This window comes from Danaus plexippus, unplaced genomic scaffold (genome assembly GCF_018135715.1).
Source record: "Danaus plexippus unplaced genomic scaffold, MEX_DaPlex mxdp_56, whole genome shotgun sequence".
NCBI classification, from domain to species: Eukaryota; Metazoa; Arthropoda; class Insecta; order Lepidoptera; family Nymphalidae; genus Danaus; species Danaus plexippus.
The window spans coordinates 75,876-93,572 of NW_026869876.1; the positions used below are offsets into that span (position 1 = coordinate 75,876).

Here is a 17,697-nt window from a genome sequence, read left to right on the forward strand (position 1 = left end):
TCTGTTAATATATATGAACCCAAAAGTTTTAAGCACCTCTTTCCACGAGTATCGCGGATCGGTAAAACTCGTTGTTCAGGCTCAACATCCGATTCTGAAAACTCAATGTCACTCGGTATGCTAGAATCTGACGATTCTGAGGAATTGGATTCATTATTGGACGTTTCAGAGTCTTGAGTGTTAGCAATTGTCATTATAATGACTATTCCAGTGAAAAACTTTCCATGCTTTTGATTATAATTAATATAATTATATTTTGTACACGTTACTTTAATTTAAAATTGTATATTTTTTTTTTAAGTCTGCTATACCATTGGATTGCCTAGTATAATGATTTTTGTTAAATGAACATATCAAGCAAAAATGAATCAACTAATTTGTATAAAAATGAAGATTATGAATTATTGTTGAGTCGCATAGAGGCTTTAGAGTGTGAAAATAAAATACTATTGACTAATATTTCATGTAATATATATTTTGTATACATTCATGTAGCAATATATTCTAATTACAAAATTATAATTGATCAGCGTGATGCTACTATAAAAGATTTGCTGAAAAAGTTAGAACAGGTAAATTTAGAGGAAAAAATTTAATATCTTTTAGAAACGATAAAACAGTATAAAATTAATACAATGCTACAGAAAAAAGATTTGAAATCTTCTAAAAAAGAAAATTTCTTTCAAATTAATCAAAATTCTTTAGAATTGATTTATTTTTATAAAAAATTATCTAATAGTATTATATCGAACTATCTATTTAATGAGCCCGGAGTTGTACTTTATTTACTTCAAATGCTTCCAGAATCTTTAAAAAATGTCATATTTCGTTTACTATTTATAACTGAGCCGATTAGGTGGCAACCAATTGTTATATGGTTCAATTATAATCGAAAAATTGCATTTGAAGCTATAGCTAAGTTGAGAAGTTTAAGACTACTATGTGTACAAAAAATCAACGTTATTCCTAAAGACTTTAAACCCGCAGAAAAAAGTGATTTTATTGTAAGCTCACAGGGCCAAATGCAAAGTGATTCTGGCTCGGCTATCACAACTGTGAATAAAAAACTTGATGAAAATCAAATAAAATACCAGTTATCTCCGGGATTTAAAAGCAGTTTGCTTAAAATTTTACAAAGCCCCTATTCTAATACGACAAACACAAAGCATGTGAAACACGTACCCACACAATCCCAGCTTCATTCCCATGCATCTAAACAATGGAATTTTGTAAGTATTTATGAATTTAACAATAATTTAAATAGATATTAGAATCTGTATTAAATGGTCAACACAATTTCTCTGAGAATAATAAGTTATGTAAAGAACTGAGTCTAGTACTCAAGCAATTAAATTTACAATATCAACAGAACAGGTAGTCTAATTTACATTTGCAATGCATATTCGCGCTATATCTGAATACTTAAAATTTGATTTGTAGAAAGTCTTCAAGTGATGATGTTTTTAATGTTACGTTTAAATGGCTCTATCAAAGTATCAAAAGTCAAGCTCTTTCTCTTTGCATCAAATATTTAGAACTAGTGCATATGGGTTCTATTGTAGCTGAAAATTCTCCTATAAGAAACTTGGAAAATGAATCTAAAGCTGATATTATGATCAACTCTAATTTAACAGCGTCTAATTTTACAAAACAAGCGGCTGAGGTTTTGGCTTTTCTATTCACTATAGCAGAATCTCAAATTGGGCAGGTAATATTAATGCAGAATACCTTGCATTTCATCAAAATTCTATACAATTATTTTCAAACAGTTATGTAGCGTTTCAGCTTTGTATCCTTCTCAAAAATTATTCTTGAATTTTGCGTATTCAATAGGAATGATTTGGATGCGGAAGCCAGAATCTGCAAAACATTACTGTACTACTCCATTAGCGAAACTTTTGCAATATTCACAATGTAAATTTAACACCATTTTTATTATAAAATAGCGTCCGAAACTTCTAATTTTATTACTTCAATTATTTCCAATATAGCTTTAACTGGAGATAAATTTACTCAATTACCCGAGCTTCAACTTCCAAGAAACTACTATTCAGAAACATGTCAATCACTTTCAACCAGTCAAAATGAAACTTCTTTGTCTCAAGAAACTGGTGTAATAGTTGAATCTAATTTCAAAGTATTTGCATACAACCCTAATTCTATCATATCGTCTTTAGTTGGTATAAAATATTTTTTTAATATTACAAATAGCTAAAATTTGTGAGGTCTGTGTTATAACACCAACTTTAATGATTGGTGTTTTAACAAGAGAAACTCTCCGAAAAGCGTACAAAGTTGGTATCAGTGCTGCTGATGTGATTAGTTTTTTTGTAACGCATAGTCATCCTCATGTATTTGTCAAAGCTCAATTGACAAGTAAGTTGGTCAAATAAAATTATTTTATTATATGGAAACAAATGTGAACTCATTTTATAATTTAGAAAAACCAATCCTACCTGAGAACGTTGTTACTCAACTATGTATATGGGAAGAAGAAAAGGAAAGAGTGAAAATGTACCGTGCCTGTATATTAGAATTCACTAAAGAGCAAGAACTCAATGTGTTCCCGTCTGTTGTATCTAGGTGCATGGATTCCATCATAACTCATTCAGAATGTCCTAGTAATACAAACTTGGAATCTAAAGAGGTAATATCACATAAATTAGTTTGCAATTTTGTAATAGTTTATTGAATGGAAGTCTAATATTATGCTATCTTTAAAAAGTAGACTACATTTACAGCATTTCAACAATCAAATATCTGCTCCAACAATAGCAATTTATGCAGAAGCTAAAGACAAAGTTACCAAAATTATACATGCTGCTTTACGAGAAATGCATTAAAATCTAGTATATTACAACCTTATTTAAAATAATGAAATAATCCAGTATGGTTCAATTTTGTTCTCTTTAAAAATGTTTACTTTCCAAAATAATAATTCCCCAGAATAAAGATTACTTCCCAATAATTTGAACTGGTTTCTTTTGTAGTTACTTAATGAAACAGTTGTTAAATGCAACCTAAGAGAAATAATCATGAAAGTCAACTACTTTGATTGGTTATGCTTTAGTTGGATTTCTTTGAATAGTGTCAGTTCTTCTTCATTATTTCTGTTATATACATAAATTTTTCCATTAACAGTAATCAAAATCAACAAAGTATTGTTGCTGAAAAATTTCATGTAGAAGAAATGAGAGGTTTTTTTTAAAGGTTTAGGAATATTCACATATTGATATGTTACAGTCTGCTCATTAGCTTCAATCATAAGAATTTTTTTTCTAAATATCAAATTAGATATAACATGATTACTTCATTGATAGAGCATACACTTTGGAGTAATTTATATTTTGGTTTTTCAACTATTTGATATTAATTTACAATAAATTTATCATACTTCATAATTGTTTCCCTTAATTTGTGTAAACCAAAGATGATAAAGGTTACTGTGATTATTATGATAAACCTGTGGTAACAATTTAACTCTCTTTTAATATAGAATATATTACTTACGTATCCTCCATGCCATACAAGCTTAAGGTGTCCTTCATTCAAAGTGTTATAAATGAAAACAGCGACAAAACCGCATCCGACCCAAAATATGTGATTTGATAAGCCTGACCATATTACAGAACAGCGCAAACATTTTTTGAATGTTGGAATCAAACTATATATTTGATTTTCAACAAACAAATAATCATCATGTCTTTGTTTGTGTTCACGGGCACATTTCTATACATCTAGTGAACTCATAAAGTTTTACAAGAATGACTTGTTTGTCGGGAAGCTTCAAATACATAGACTGGACGCACAATTTACTATTTATGTCTATGATTAATATGAGCCCTTTAAAGGTATCTATATCGAATATCAAAATCATTTGAAGCTTGTTTTTTGCTTGTAGAAACGCCGACACTATTGGCTAGAGAATATTTGCAGAAGTTTAGTACTTGAATTTTAAAATTGATTCCAATTTGGTTTGTTATTTTATTTAGGTTTATAACTGTGACAATTCTTGCATAAACTAAAACAATTTTCAGAGACACTATTTACCGCTTTCGTGTATTTGTATCAAATTGTCTGCACTTTTTAAATGAGGTTCGAAAATATCTTCAACCGTGAAAACAACTGTTTCCAAATTGTATAAGATCACACAAAATGTATCAAACACCTGCAATCGTAAAATTGTTACAAGTTACATTGTTTCTGAAAAGGTGAATTGGTGTCAAATTTTTAAAGCAAAAATTTTCATGCAAGTTAAATCCCGTCGGTCCATAGATTGAGTTTAGAAACGTTTGATAAAAATGCAGCCTGGCTAAGTTTCAGAAGTATTTTAATTACTGAATTAATTGTTGGATATTGTTTGTGTTTTCAATATAGAACAGTAAAGATCCGTTGAAATACAAATACCTGTTCTGATTAAATTCGATAATAAACTTACTTGTTACTTGAGTTCAGTTGAAAAAGTTTGTGTTCCCAGACATGTATCCAAGAAATGTTCGGTTGCTTACATTTATTAAGCTTTCTGTTATGTTTAATTAATAATGAATAACCCACTCATGATTCTTTGATGAAAATTTGGTTTCATTATTAGCAAAGTGCTTGATAATATTCTAAAATGTAGTTTCTCTTTTCTAGTTCAACGAAAATGTAATTGAATTACTGTTATAATTGCATGTCCGATTTTTGAAGACATGTGTTTTGTCTCTTTTTGCTTCAAATTCTCTTTAATAAGATCCATTACACACAGAAGTTTGAAATAATTGTAAGTATATGAATTTTTAATTTGTTTTTTTATGACCTAGTTCACATATTAATTGATGATAACAACCATGTCTTCAATTATTTTTTCAATAGTTGCAAGAGCTTTTTTATAATCAATTCCTTCAAAATCTGACATTTAATTTTTAGCGAATGTATAAATTGAATCACACAATTTTCGGTCATAAACTGGTTTATTTATAATAAATAAAAGTGTAAATTTAATTCAAAATTACAATGAGCAGAATTTTAAAATTATTCTGTATGTATAAAGTTACCATTAGCTTTTTTTTTATTTGATGTAAGTAAGTCTATTAACTTAACATTGTCTTCTAAAATAAACTTCTTAATTGATAATACTTTTTGTGAAGTATCAGCCATATAAAATTTCTTCAAGTCTAATCGTATTGTTTTTATTATCTATGCAAACTCGAACTAAACCAAAGAATAAAAATTAATAATAATTATAAAAAAAAAGCTGAGTAAAATATTCGTTCAAGTTCTAAAAACTTCTTCAAAGAAGTTTGACAGACTTTACGAAGCAAGGATCTTCAGAATGTATTGAAGCAAATAAATATGAAATATTCGGAACTTCTTTGAAATGTGTAGCTTTTTGCGTTGAATGTTGAGAATATATGCATTTTAAACAATGGTTACTGTATCCAGCGGTCAAATTGCTCACGCGCCATTTTGCGATATTCAGTTTGACATATACTTCTGACGGGTAAGGATACATTAATTCATCGTAATATATATGTCCCAAGCCGTCTAATATTGACTTCAAACTGCTTATAAAACGTGAGAAAATTCTTCGAATAATATAATGTTGAAAATGATACGAATGCTTCTTTAGTTTTTCATTTAATATACATGAAATTGACGCATTACTAGTTTTCATACTGTTATGATTCAACAACTCAGAACATTTCAAAAATATAGCTTCGCTTAAGTTGTTGGTTTGAATTTCAATGTCAAAAGAAGAGTTTGAACAACAGAATAAGTTGTGGATATTACTGAATGATGTTTGAATGATTGGGTGACAAAATTTAACGCAATCGTTGGAAGGATTTCGGACTAATATATTTGATTCATATAATGCAATAGTGTTTCTAAAAAAAAAAGTTATTTTAACATAATAAGATACTTCGCTTCTTGTACTATACGTTCTCCCAATGCTATTGGTATGACAGGTTGAAATATACAATGAGGATCTAACTCTGTTGATATCCAAAAAAAAGAAAAGCGTTTTAATGGATTATACAATTTATCTTCACTGCTTTTATTAATAAATTTATAAGCTCTAAAAAAATTATTACATTCAGCAATCCTACTCTTCTCTTAAGTTTCTTAGTGCATCAATGTCAGATTTGGTAAATACAGAATTTGTATTTAAATTGAAGTACAATCCGTCTTGTTTCCAGCAATATGTTGCTAAAAGGTGTAAAGTTCTATAATTATATTATATATATAGTGGAGAAATATTGGTTATAAAACAATATATATTATATGTCTAGTTTGTATTACTGAAGAAAGCAACATTTCGGTGAAGTCAAAGATAATCCAGATAATTGCCTTATATAAAATACGTAGTAGCATATATGTTCCAGAGTTATGAATACTTCTTTTAGTGAAAATAAATGAGAAGTGGCCCATAGCTTAAGGAGTTTGACAGTGCTTGAATAAGCGGGAAAAGTTAAGGAAGCAACATATAAAAAAGATTCAACTTGGGGGATCCACCAAAAATCTCGAAGTAAGCTTATAGTCTCCGAACTCTTAAAAATAAGTTGGCACAATATACTCTTACGCAATCTATTTCATTTAAATTTGATGTAAAACTTGTAAGCGCGCTTGCATTAATTCTGTGTTCAAAAGGGTAAAATATCCATAACTTGAAAAAAAAGTTTACTTCATTTTTTGCGTTTTGATCAGAATATTTTACTGCTAAATTCCATTTTTTATTGGAGTGATATAATTTATATCCAAGTTTTGAAAAAATAGACTTTTCTTGTAAAAATTTTCTAAACAAAAAATAATAAGCATTAATTCTCTTATTACTGTATTTCTATTAATAGGGCTAATTCTGTCCATCCAATGGCTTCTGAAGATTGTGGCCACCTTCCTGTTTTGTCGTATTCGACGACTAAGTCTATGGCAAATTCACCTCCAAGAACATTTGAATTTGAACAGTTGTAATAACCAACATCTGTGTCACGTAATATACCGGATATAAGTTCCGCTGATTTAATTGATTTTATACTTAGTGATAAATCTTTCGTATTAGTTAACAAAGAGGAGAGGTTTCTAAACAGTAATTTTGGATTTGATTCACTTTCATTTTCATGCAACCATTCCACAGTGCTCAAAGGTTTTGTGTGTAAATTTATCGACTGATTTGATGGAAGGTTGTTTTTGATATGTGTATTTAAAAGATAATCACAAATTTGGTCTGGGATGGAAGTTGTATAATTATCTGACTTTTTAAAGTGTCTATATATCTTCTTCATATTGACTGTCCGAAGACTTGGCTGTTTCCATATTACAGAGTGAAAAATATCTCCATTTTTATACCGTCTAATTTGGGCTATTTTCCAAAAATCTCTAAAATAAAACAATAAGAAAGTATAAATTAATAAAAATAAAATACATGTAAACACCTCAATCTTACTTGAAAACTTTAGCTAAAGAAGAATTCACATCAACGCCTTTGTGGTCTAAATCGAAATAAGATGTTAAAAATCCGTTTTTGGAATGTGCAACTTTAAAACCCAATACAAATCCCGGCATAACAAAACAGTATTGTTGATTATCGTTCCGACAATTATTCATAAATCTAACGCTAAACGAAATTTCTTCGCTTAAATAATCTTTGAAAGCAAGATTGAAAAGTTTTGTGAGGTAAGTAACAAAAGATATATGTGTAGCTGTTTCCATAGAAAATTTTTTCAAAGAATCTTTTTTTTCTAAATCTCCATTTTCAAGATTTGAATACTCCAAACTTTCTTCGAATGAATTTGGTATTTCATTCTATCATAATTACATGTAAAGCTAATAAAATTACCTCTCCTATGAGTTCACTAGGATCGGCTAATTTATCTGAAGTTATAAGTGTGTCATTAGTTGCAGTTATGTTTAAATTTTTATTGAAAACTAAATCAAAGGGATCTTCTTTAGTCATTGATGAGCACGCTAAAGTTGACAAATGTATAAGTTCCTATTTGGAAAAAATTAAATTATAATTTTTTAAATCTCTTACGGGTAAATGCAACTGACAGTCCCAAAAAATATTATATACCATAGATTCATCATCGTAAAAAAAAAATAGATTCATTTGTTTTTCTACATGTGAAACATTAAATGGTTTTTTGTCTCCTAGAATCCATTTTTCGCTTTTGTTTAATTTAGAGACAAAATGAAACGTCATTGTAAGTAATTGTAAAGGTTGATAATTGACATTCTTTTCGAAAAAGCACACATGAAGCATAATTAAAGATAATAGTAACTCTGAAATGGAGGTTGTCAATAATTTATTTGATATGCTCTCTTTAAACAATCCTTTTTGATAAGCCCAATATTTATAGAGTTGAATTCCTTCTTTTAAGCCCTTGAATTCAGAAATGGCTAGATCCAATTTAGAATATAATGTTTTTACACTAAACTAATTTAAGCGAAAATTGACTGGTTACCGCGTAGAATAAAGAACAAGCCCATTATAGTAAGGTGTAGGAATTAAGCTGGGCAGTTTTCCATCACTATCAGCATAATTTCGTAATATACTGGGCAATTTTGTGCTCAAACAATAATCGACGCAATGGTTTTCCGGTTTAAGCTTGTTAACTTTAAATATATCTTCTGGAATACAACACATTATGTGAGACTCCCATTTGATATATGCTTGGATGCCAAATGTAACAATTATTTCTGGTTGCATAGGATCTTGATTTTTAAAAATAATTTGTACTGAAGGTTTTAAATTATCAAACTCATCATTGGCATTTTCTAAATAATTCTTCAAAAAAATATAACATTCGGCTACATAAGCATTTCTTTTATTAAGGATTCTGAAATAAAAGAAGTATTACAAAACATAGTACGTTTGACTCAATTATGACTATAATTTAGCTACTTTAGTTATTTACCTGTAATTTGAATAATCGGATTTGTTTATGATTGAACTTGGTAGATTTACTAAAATATCAACTATTAATAAAGGCTTTATTAGGGTTTTCAAGAAATAGCTGCCTGCAATTTCAATTTTGGATGGCGGAGAGATTGTGAATGATGGACATGAATTTATCTCACATTTTTTAAAATACATATAAGGATATTCGATTTCATAGTTTTTGATGGTTTTTTTATTCAATAAAGATAGTTGAGCCATGATATTACTATGAAACCTTTGTATTGTGGCAATTTTCAAATAATCTATGTTAATGGCTTTAAGGACTTGTTCTACTTCAAGAGAGAAAAAACTTGATTTATGCAATAAAACATTAGTACATAAAGTAGAGACTTTACGGGCATCTATCTCTAATTTTTTGTATTTTTCGCGCTGTTTGATTCGATAAAATGATTCCTTTTTATTTGAATTATGGTTTGCTTTAGTTTCATGTTTATCTAGCTTTAAAGAATTTGAGCGAGATATCATGAGAACCTTGACTGTAAAAACAGTAAAGTTTCAAGAAGTTCCGATAATATGAATATAATTTTTTTTTCTTATAAAACTTTTTATTGAAGTAGAGTATTTTAGATTGAGAGATCAGGTTTATTTTAATAGTTGCAATTTAGGAATTGCTGATACATATATATATACATTAGCTGTACTAGAATGTAATATTTAGATAAAAAAAAGCAAGTTATGATTCAACCACATTATTTAATATACTTTTTAACAAATTAACATTTTTGATAACCTATATAAAATTGGTATTTCAGAACAAATATTACATTTGAGGAAGGTTTATCAGGTGACCACGCGTTGAGAATATGATTAAAACAGTTTAACATAGATTTACGTAATATATTATTGATTAATGCTGTGAAGTCCAAGGGTTCTAAAATATATTTAATTATATATTATTCAGCCAACTTTGGATAATTATAAACTCGTGTAATAATTGAAGTAACGCTGAAGCGAAAGGTATAGAATATGGAGGTTGACAGTATTGCACAATTAGTTCAAAGTATCTTCTCAAAAAAGATCGATCCATTTGTGACATCTAATAACTGATAAGATAGTAATGACAACTGACGTGTGCTTTTATAAATGCAAATACTCCTTCATAAGAGCCGCATCCAAGTAACCACATAATTAATGAAAAAACGTTTTTTTTACACTATTGGTATTAAGAATACTATATGATTACTTGTTGCAGCTGTTCATTATATACTAAATCCACATCTTTTTGAGTTCCGATAAAGCTGTAATTACGCGATTGCTCGAAACACCGACTAAAATTATATATTATGATTATGAACGTACAATAACGTAGCTAAAACTTCTGATCTTTTCTTGGCATGTCTTCTACATATAAACTAAGCAAAAAATAGAAAAACTATGATAATATACCGTAAATGCTATCAATACAGCAGGCGTTATTGCAAGTATAGGATCGCATTCTTTATTCCGAAATATTATTTGGTTATTAATATAAGTTAGTACGGCCTAATTAAATTTAAAATACTAAATAATAATTTTGTAAGTTGAACATTAATTATTATATAATTAAAAAGTATGCGCATATGTTGTAAGTATAACTGGTTTTGTGTTTGTAATTTATTACTGATGCTCCAGTTAGTGTAGATGTTAGAGGAAGTAAATGACCTAAACAGCAAGTCGAGCTCATAATTAGAGGATCCCTTATATAGGAATATATCTACTTTATGCTAATTCATGTAATTCTTACCTCAAATAAATCACGACGAGCTGCTTCTCTGTAGCAATTAATGTTACTATTAAGTTCACGAAATTTTTTGCGCATAAAAAAAAGGTTTGTGTTGTTATTAGGTTTGTATGATGCTACTTTATTTTGATTTGTATCATAGCATATACTGGAAGTAATTGTTGATTTGATTTCTGGTAATTTATCTGCTATCGTACTAGGGCTCTGATAACGTTCGTTCTCCCATTCCTTCTCGGACCAAGTACCTTCATTAATCCCGGAATCAAGCATAAATGGCTGTAAATAGATAGATGAATCTGCTTGACTTGTTTTTTTTGATTCGTTCATTGAACTAAATTGACTTTCCACAAAAGAATTGGTGTCGTTATCGATTTTGGATGTTAGACTTAGGTTATTCAAACTAGAGGATTGATTAGATTGAATTGATGAGTTATTATCATATAAGGAACTTGACGGACATGAACTGGTTTGAGAAACACTGGAGTTACAAGATTCAATAATTTTTTCGACATTCTGTTCTTGAGTGTTTATATTATAAAAGGATCGAGGAATGTTTAATTTGGAAGACGTTACTTTTTGCCATTTATACGGCGGAGATTTATTTTGGAATGTTTGACTTTTAATTGAGTTGCTGAAAGTTTTTTCTGAGAGACTTTTGGTATCAAATACAGGTTTTATTTCTGATTCACTATCACGTGTTTTTCTGCTATAAGCAGATGAATTTATGTAAGAACTTTCAGCTTTTTTGGAGTTTTGATAAAGTTGAAAAGGAAACGTTTTTCCCTGACCAGCTAGTTCCGAATGAGAAGAGTAGGGATCTTCATTTCCCTGAATATTACTTTTGGTAAGTTGCTCTTCAATATGACTGTTTCCAGAATATGTTACGTCTATAGTTGCATCTTCCTCATAATCATTTGATCCTTCGTAACTAGTTTCATTGCTATAATCGTATTCATTTTTTAAACGGTCTTGAGATATAGAATTTGCAATTTCATCGTGAAGCAAAATCTCATATGCAGAGAAAACCATTAAAGACACTAATAATTCCACATAAGAAGATAAAGAAGTAGAGGAAAGTTTAACTTGAGGATTAGTAAAATCACTTAATAGCGCATCGATCAAGGTAACGTCTCTAAATTCAATTCAATTAAAATTTAAACATTTTATACTAATATAAGTATATATTTGAATTTATAATTATTTCTGTACATACCGAACAATGCTGACAGGAAAAGGTACTGGTGAATCTCTTAAACGCTCATATTCATTTTTCCATTCACCTGTACCACCTGCTTGAGATGCTGGAGTCAAACTAAATTCTTTATTCATATTATTCTCCAAATGCATCTCTGCACTTGAGTTTTCTAGTGCTGTTGAAGTTCCTAAAGTATAAGAATGATTGAGCAAGTTTGAATCACCAATTGAGCTTGCGTCATCGAACTTTTCGCGTACAATATAACTTGGACTCAAAATATTCTATATAGCAATATATTACACCACAACAAACCATATATTTATTATAGCTATCATGAGAAAATGCCTATTAAAATGTTCAAAAAAATTCGATTCGTACTTCTTCAGGTTTATGACAGTATGAGGCATCTACTCGTTAAGAAATCAACAAAATTAATTTACCTGCTTCCATTGATTCAAATATTTCGTTCATTATCCCCGAATTGTAATCATTAGACTTTTTAGCAAAAGTCTTTTCCACCATATATAGCAAACATTGATATTTTTCAAAAGCATTGCTAACAGTAGTTACGGCATTACTTAAAGCACAAACATCTTCTTGGTTTAAAACTTGCAACCCCAAATCTATGAATTAAATAGAAAATTAATAATGTACCATATTGTTGAAGAGCCATTAAAGCTTTATAAAGTTTTGGAAAATTCATAAGACCAGCAAATCTATAATTGAGATCCGCTACTCTCGTGTCACAACGAACTTCACGTGCCTATTAAAGCAAAATGTAAACTATAGTGGCTTTACGTATTTATATAATATTTGCGACAATCTATAGCAACCCATCAAATCTGACCTCCATTTTGGAAGAAAATGGAGGAGGCCTTGAGCGTATAAATAAGAATTTTCGGTATGACATAATAATCTTGAAAGATTATCTGGGTCATACTGTCCCAACTCCATGTCCTCATGCTAAAAGAGTAGCTTAAATTGTCATTGCTTTACTTTAAACAAAAAATTTCTAAGCACATCTGAAAAAGCTTGACAAAATATAGTGAAATTTCCAGTTATTTGGCTCAGATCAAAGTCACTTGATAAATGCCAATTCTAACTTTGTGTAAAATTTTTTATATAATTTACATGTTTCTTGCTTTCAAATGTAAGTAAATCTTGACTGAACGCTAAAAGAAACTCAGAGCGACAATCTTTAAAACACAATCTTTTCAACGTTTGCGCAGTTATGGGAGTCTTATGAATTACAATTAAGTTTAAAAAAAAAGATCTAACCTGCATCAACTCCCAATAAAAATTGGGAGGTTTCCAGTTCTTATTTGAATTTTCTTGTTCCATATAAGACCTTAATTTATTTGAGTCAAACTCTCTTTCTAATAAAACACATAAAGCTTCTGTTATCTAAAAAAAAAAATGTTTGTATTCAATTAAATACTAGACTACAAAATAAATATTATACAAATACATACCACATCTTCTATGGAATCATTTAACGTTTGAGGTAGATATTCTTTATTTTCAGAAATAGTGTTAATACGGCAAAACCATGAGGCTAAAATTCGAGTTAAATTATTAAATCCCACAAATGATTCAATAAATGGTTCTAAGGAATCCTAAAGAATCGTTCACAATAAGATGTTTACAATATCAATAAATCCGTTTGGAATACACTTTTCAGTTTCGTAAGCGTCCATAAGTATGTCGGGAGGGTAACCATCCATTTGTGAAAACCTATTGACTTATTGTTATAAAATAAATTCCAGGTCCTATTTAAGATTATTGAAAATATATAGATAACTCCGCAAACTAATATTGATTAACTAATTATAATATGTATATATTATTCAGCTGTTTCAGTTATCTCATGATATCTATATTTCGAGTGAAATGCCAAAATTAAATAAGTATTTTTGTTATTTAGATATTTTTTTAAAATAATTATTATTTGTGTTAATATTAAATACAGATTATAGTTTAAACAGTAGCATCAACCTTTTAAACGAATTACAAATTATTATATGCGTATTAAAAGATATTTAATTTTTTTTAAATTTTGTTATGTTATTTTGTTTTTCAAACATGTAAATATTATAAGTGGGACTGCTCCTGGTACCGTTAATACTTTACTAACTATAACTGATTCACAATGGTAAAAAATTATTAATAATATCAAATTTTTAGCCTGCTTCATTTTCTCAAGAAATCGCCGCTGAACTTGCTGCAACAGCCAAAGCTTTAGCTACTCCTGGAAAGGGTATTTTAGCAGCTGATGAGTCAACGGGGACAATTGGAAAGCGTTTTCAAAGCATTAGTAAGTTGTTAGTTAAAATAAGTTTTATTTTTTGTTAATGGGGGTTTCAAAAAAAACTATTTTTTGTTAAATAATTTGTGTTTATGGCTATGTGTTGCTCAATTAAATTAATAAATTGATTCTTATTCTTTAGAGCTAGAAAATAATCAGCCCAATAGAGCTGCTTATCGTGAATTACTTTTCACTACTAAGGGCCTTGGAAAATATATTTCTGGAGCTATTCTCTATGAAGAAACTTTATACGATAATGGACCAACGACCAAAAAATCTATGGTTGAGCTTCTTAAAGCAGAAGGAATTATTCCGGGAATCAAGGTCGATTTAGGAGTTGTTTCTTTACCAGGAACTGATGACGAAAAAGCAACACAAGGTCTAGATAAACTTGGAGAGAGATGTGCTAAATATTATCAAGCAGGAGCACGTTTTGCTAAATGGAGAGCAGTTTTAAGCATTGACACAAAAAAGAATAAACCATCTCTTTTATCCATAACAGAAACTGCACATTCTTTAGCTCGCTATGCTGCTATATGTCAAGAGCAACGTTTGGTTCCAATTGTAGAACCAGAAATATTAGCTGATGGACCTCACACAATTGAAGAGTGCGCAAGGGCCACTGAGGAAGTTTTAGCTGCTGTATTTCACGCTTTAAACCAGCATCATGTTCTGTTAGAAGGCTGTGTATTAAAACCCAATATGGTAACTAGCGGATATGAATGCTCTACTCAAGCCAAACCAGAAGAAGTAGCTTTTTATACTGTTCGTACATTAAGTCGAACTGTTCCTTGTGCTCTACCAGGTGTCTTCTTCCTTAGTGGAGGTCAATCAGAGGAATCAGCAACACTCAATTTGAACGCTATGAATAAAATCAGCAAGCTCCCATGCAAACTTTCATTCTCTTATGGACGTGCTCTTCAAGCTTCGTGTATCAAATCTTGGGAAGGTAAATCAGAAAATTTATCCAAAGCTCAAAATGTTCTATTAACTAGAGCAAAAGCTAATGGAGAAGCTCAATTAGGCAAATATGAAGGAGGTGCTGCCAGTGCTTCAGAAACTCAAAGTTTATATGAGAAAAAATATGTATATTGATTTAATAGAGTAAAAAATTACTCATCTGATTATAGAATTTTTTTTATTGCAATTTTAAATAAATCTGTATTTATATGTCATCAAATTTAACTTCTTAAACCTAATTCACAAAATGCAACCTTGATAGATTTAGGTAAATAGGATTGGGCTCGAATTTGTATTATTATGTATATATATATATTATGAACATTCACAATTACAATTTATTTTCAAAATAAATTTTCGGAACGTCACTGTTAATTATCTATAAATCATGCATCTTGAAGAAATTGTCATTGACGGATTCAAAAGCTATGCAACAAAAACTACCATAGGTTTATTACATAAGCAATTTAATGCAATAAGTGGTCTTAACGGTACTGGAAAATCTAATATTCTGGACGCTATTTGCTTTGTTATGGGTATTAAATCTTTGCAGCAGGTAATACCATAACATTTTTGAAGATAATAGATGCGGATAATGAAAATTGAAGAACTGATTTATAAACAAGGGCAAGCTGGAATCACAAAAGCTAGTGTAATAATTAAATCAATTTCAATTTAAAATATATAGGTAACTTTAATTTTTAACAATGAAGATAAATCAACTTCTCCAGTGCGTATGGAGAATTTTCCTAAAATAACCATTAGTCGACAGGTAAATTTTGACGTAACTAGTTATACTGTATTCAGATTGCTATTGGCGGAAGAGATAGATTTATTATGAACGGACACATAGCAAGAGCATCAGATGTTGCTTCCGTTCTTCAATCTGCCCAACTTAATGTTAATAATCCTCATTTTTTAGTGATGCAAGTAATTAAACAGTTTGCTCTTACACCCACCACATATAGGGATGTATTTCAAGAGTTATCAATATGAAACCAGTTGAAATTTTAGCAATGGTTGAAGAAGCGGCTGGAACACGTTTATATGAAACCAAGCGAACAGAATGCATGAAAAAAATAAGCTTGAAACAGTCTAAAGTGAATAATTACTTAATTATTTAATATATTGAACTAGCTTCAAGATATAGAAAATGTACTAGAAAAAGAAATTCAGCCTAACTTAACACAGATGAGACAGAAACAGTACTAAAAGTTAATATGCGAATAAGTTATCAGACAGGAGCAAGTCGCATGGCGTCAAATGAATGAAGAGCTGTCTTCGGTACAAAGGTTTTGTACTGCTCACACATACTTCAAGTAAGTAATACAATATTTCACAATTTGTATTCAGACTGGGTCTTTTACTAGAAAATAATTCAGAAACCTTAAGTAATATAACAGAATAATTTTAATGTACAAAAAGATGAATCAAAAAGTTTGCTTGATAATTTCCAAGCGGAAAACTCTAAATTGACTCATAACCTAAAAAAACTTGAAACAGATTTATCTAATTACATTAAAACTAAAGTATGAATTTCGGTGACTTTTAATATCCCTATAGCATGTTGAAACTGAAGCAAACGTCTTAGAAAATTACAAAATATCAATTAAAGAAAAAGAAAAAGTAATATTACAAGACAGACTTTAAATTAGCTTAGACGATTACAAATATAAAAGTATCTATTCAAGAAGCGAAAAAAACAAAAGTATAGCATTTCATTTGAAGTAAAATACTTTGTACTAGGAGCAACTTATTAAGGAGTTAAAATTAAGTATACAAAATATGGAGCAAGCAAGACAAAAGCAGAATAAATTTACAGAAAAATCCAAAAGTAAAGTTGAAAAAATAAATATTATTAATAATTCCATTAAAATACATTCTAACCGTGTTTCATCGATTAAATGTTTACTTGAGGAGCTTCGGACTGGGATATCATCAAACCCTCAACAATCGAGCACGAGAGAACAATTGACATTAGCGGAAATTAAGTTAAATTCGTTAAAGTCTGAAAAAAGCACGTTAGAATCGTTAATAAAGTAAATATTAAAAATAAGTAAACCATTCAACAGTGAATGGAATAGTCAAATTCAAGGAAATGACAATAAACGTATTGAAATGCTTAATGTAAGTTAATACACTAATTAACACGAAGAAAGGATATCAAAAAATGCACAAATGAGCTTGAAAAAAATAAAAGAGAAAAAACTGAGTTAGAGCAATCTATAAGTCAGATGAAGCCACAGTTGGAAGAATTAATTAAAGTTAAAGTATGATATTTTTTGAAGCTACCTGTGTGTAATAGACTGAAATACAATCTTTGGAAGTTCAAATTTCAGGCATTGAAGATGAAATAATCAATTTAAAGCCAAAAATTCATTTGATTAATAAATATCACACGGAAGTTTCACCTGATGAGCTCGACGGAGTAAGATAATCATTGAATGATTAATGCTCATTAGATTCATGGACTCGCCATAGAGCTTTTTGACATAGATGATACTCGTCACAATTACATGACAGCCTTAGAAGTAATGAACGTTATTAATATTTGTTTTTTTAGGAAGCTGGAAAATCTA

At 29.6% G+C, this 17,697-nt stretch overlaps 2 protein-coding genes across 2 annotated transcripts; both read left to right on the plus strand.

The window, feature by feature from the left end:
- Nucleotides 1–13,969: 13,969 nt before the first annotated feature.
- Nucleotides 13,970–15,330, plus strand: LOC133320760 (fructose-bisphosphate aldolase 2-like). Its single transcript, XM_061529353.1, has 3 exons — nucleotides 13,970–14,005; nucleotides 14,038–14,167; nucleotides 14,301–15,330. The coding sequence occupies exons 1-3, from the start codon at nucleotides 14,003–14,005 to the stop codon at nucleotides 15,251–15,253; spliced, it is 1,086 nt and encodes a 361-aa protein (XP_061385337.1). The 5' UTR covers nucleotides 13,970–14,002; the 3' UTR covers nucleotides 15,254–15,330.
- A 176-nt stretch (nucleotides 15,331–15,506) lies between these two features.
- Nucleotides 15,507–16,330, plus strand: LOC133320755 (structural maintenance of chromosomes protein 2-like). The gene is made up of 3 exons (XM_061529349.1): nucleotides 15,507–15,674; nucleotides 15,926–16,048; nucleotides 16,256–16,330. The coding sequence occupies exons 1-3, from the start codon at nucleotides 15,507–15,509 to the stop codon at nucleotides 16,328–16,330; spliced, it is 366 nt and encodes a 121-aa protein (XP_061385333.1).
- Nucleotides 16,331–17,697: the final 1,367 nt, after the last annotated feature.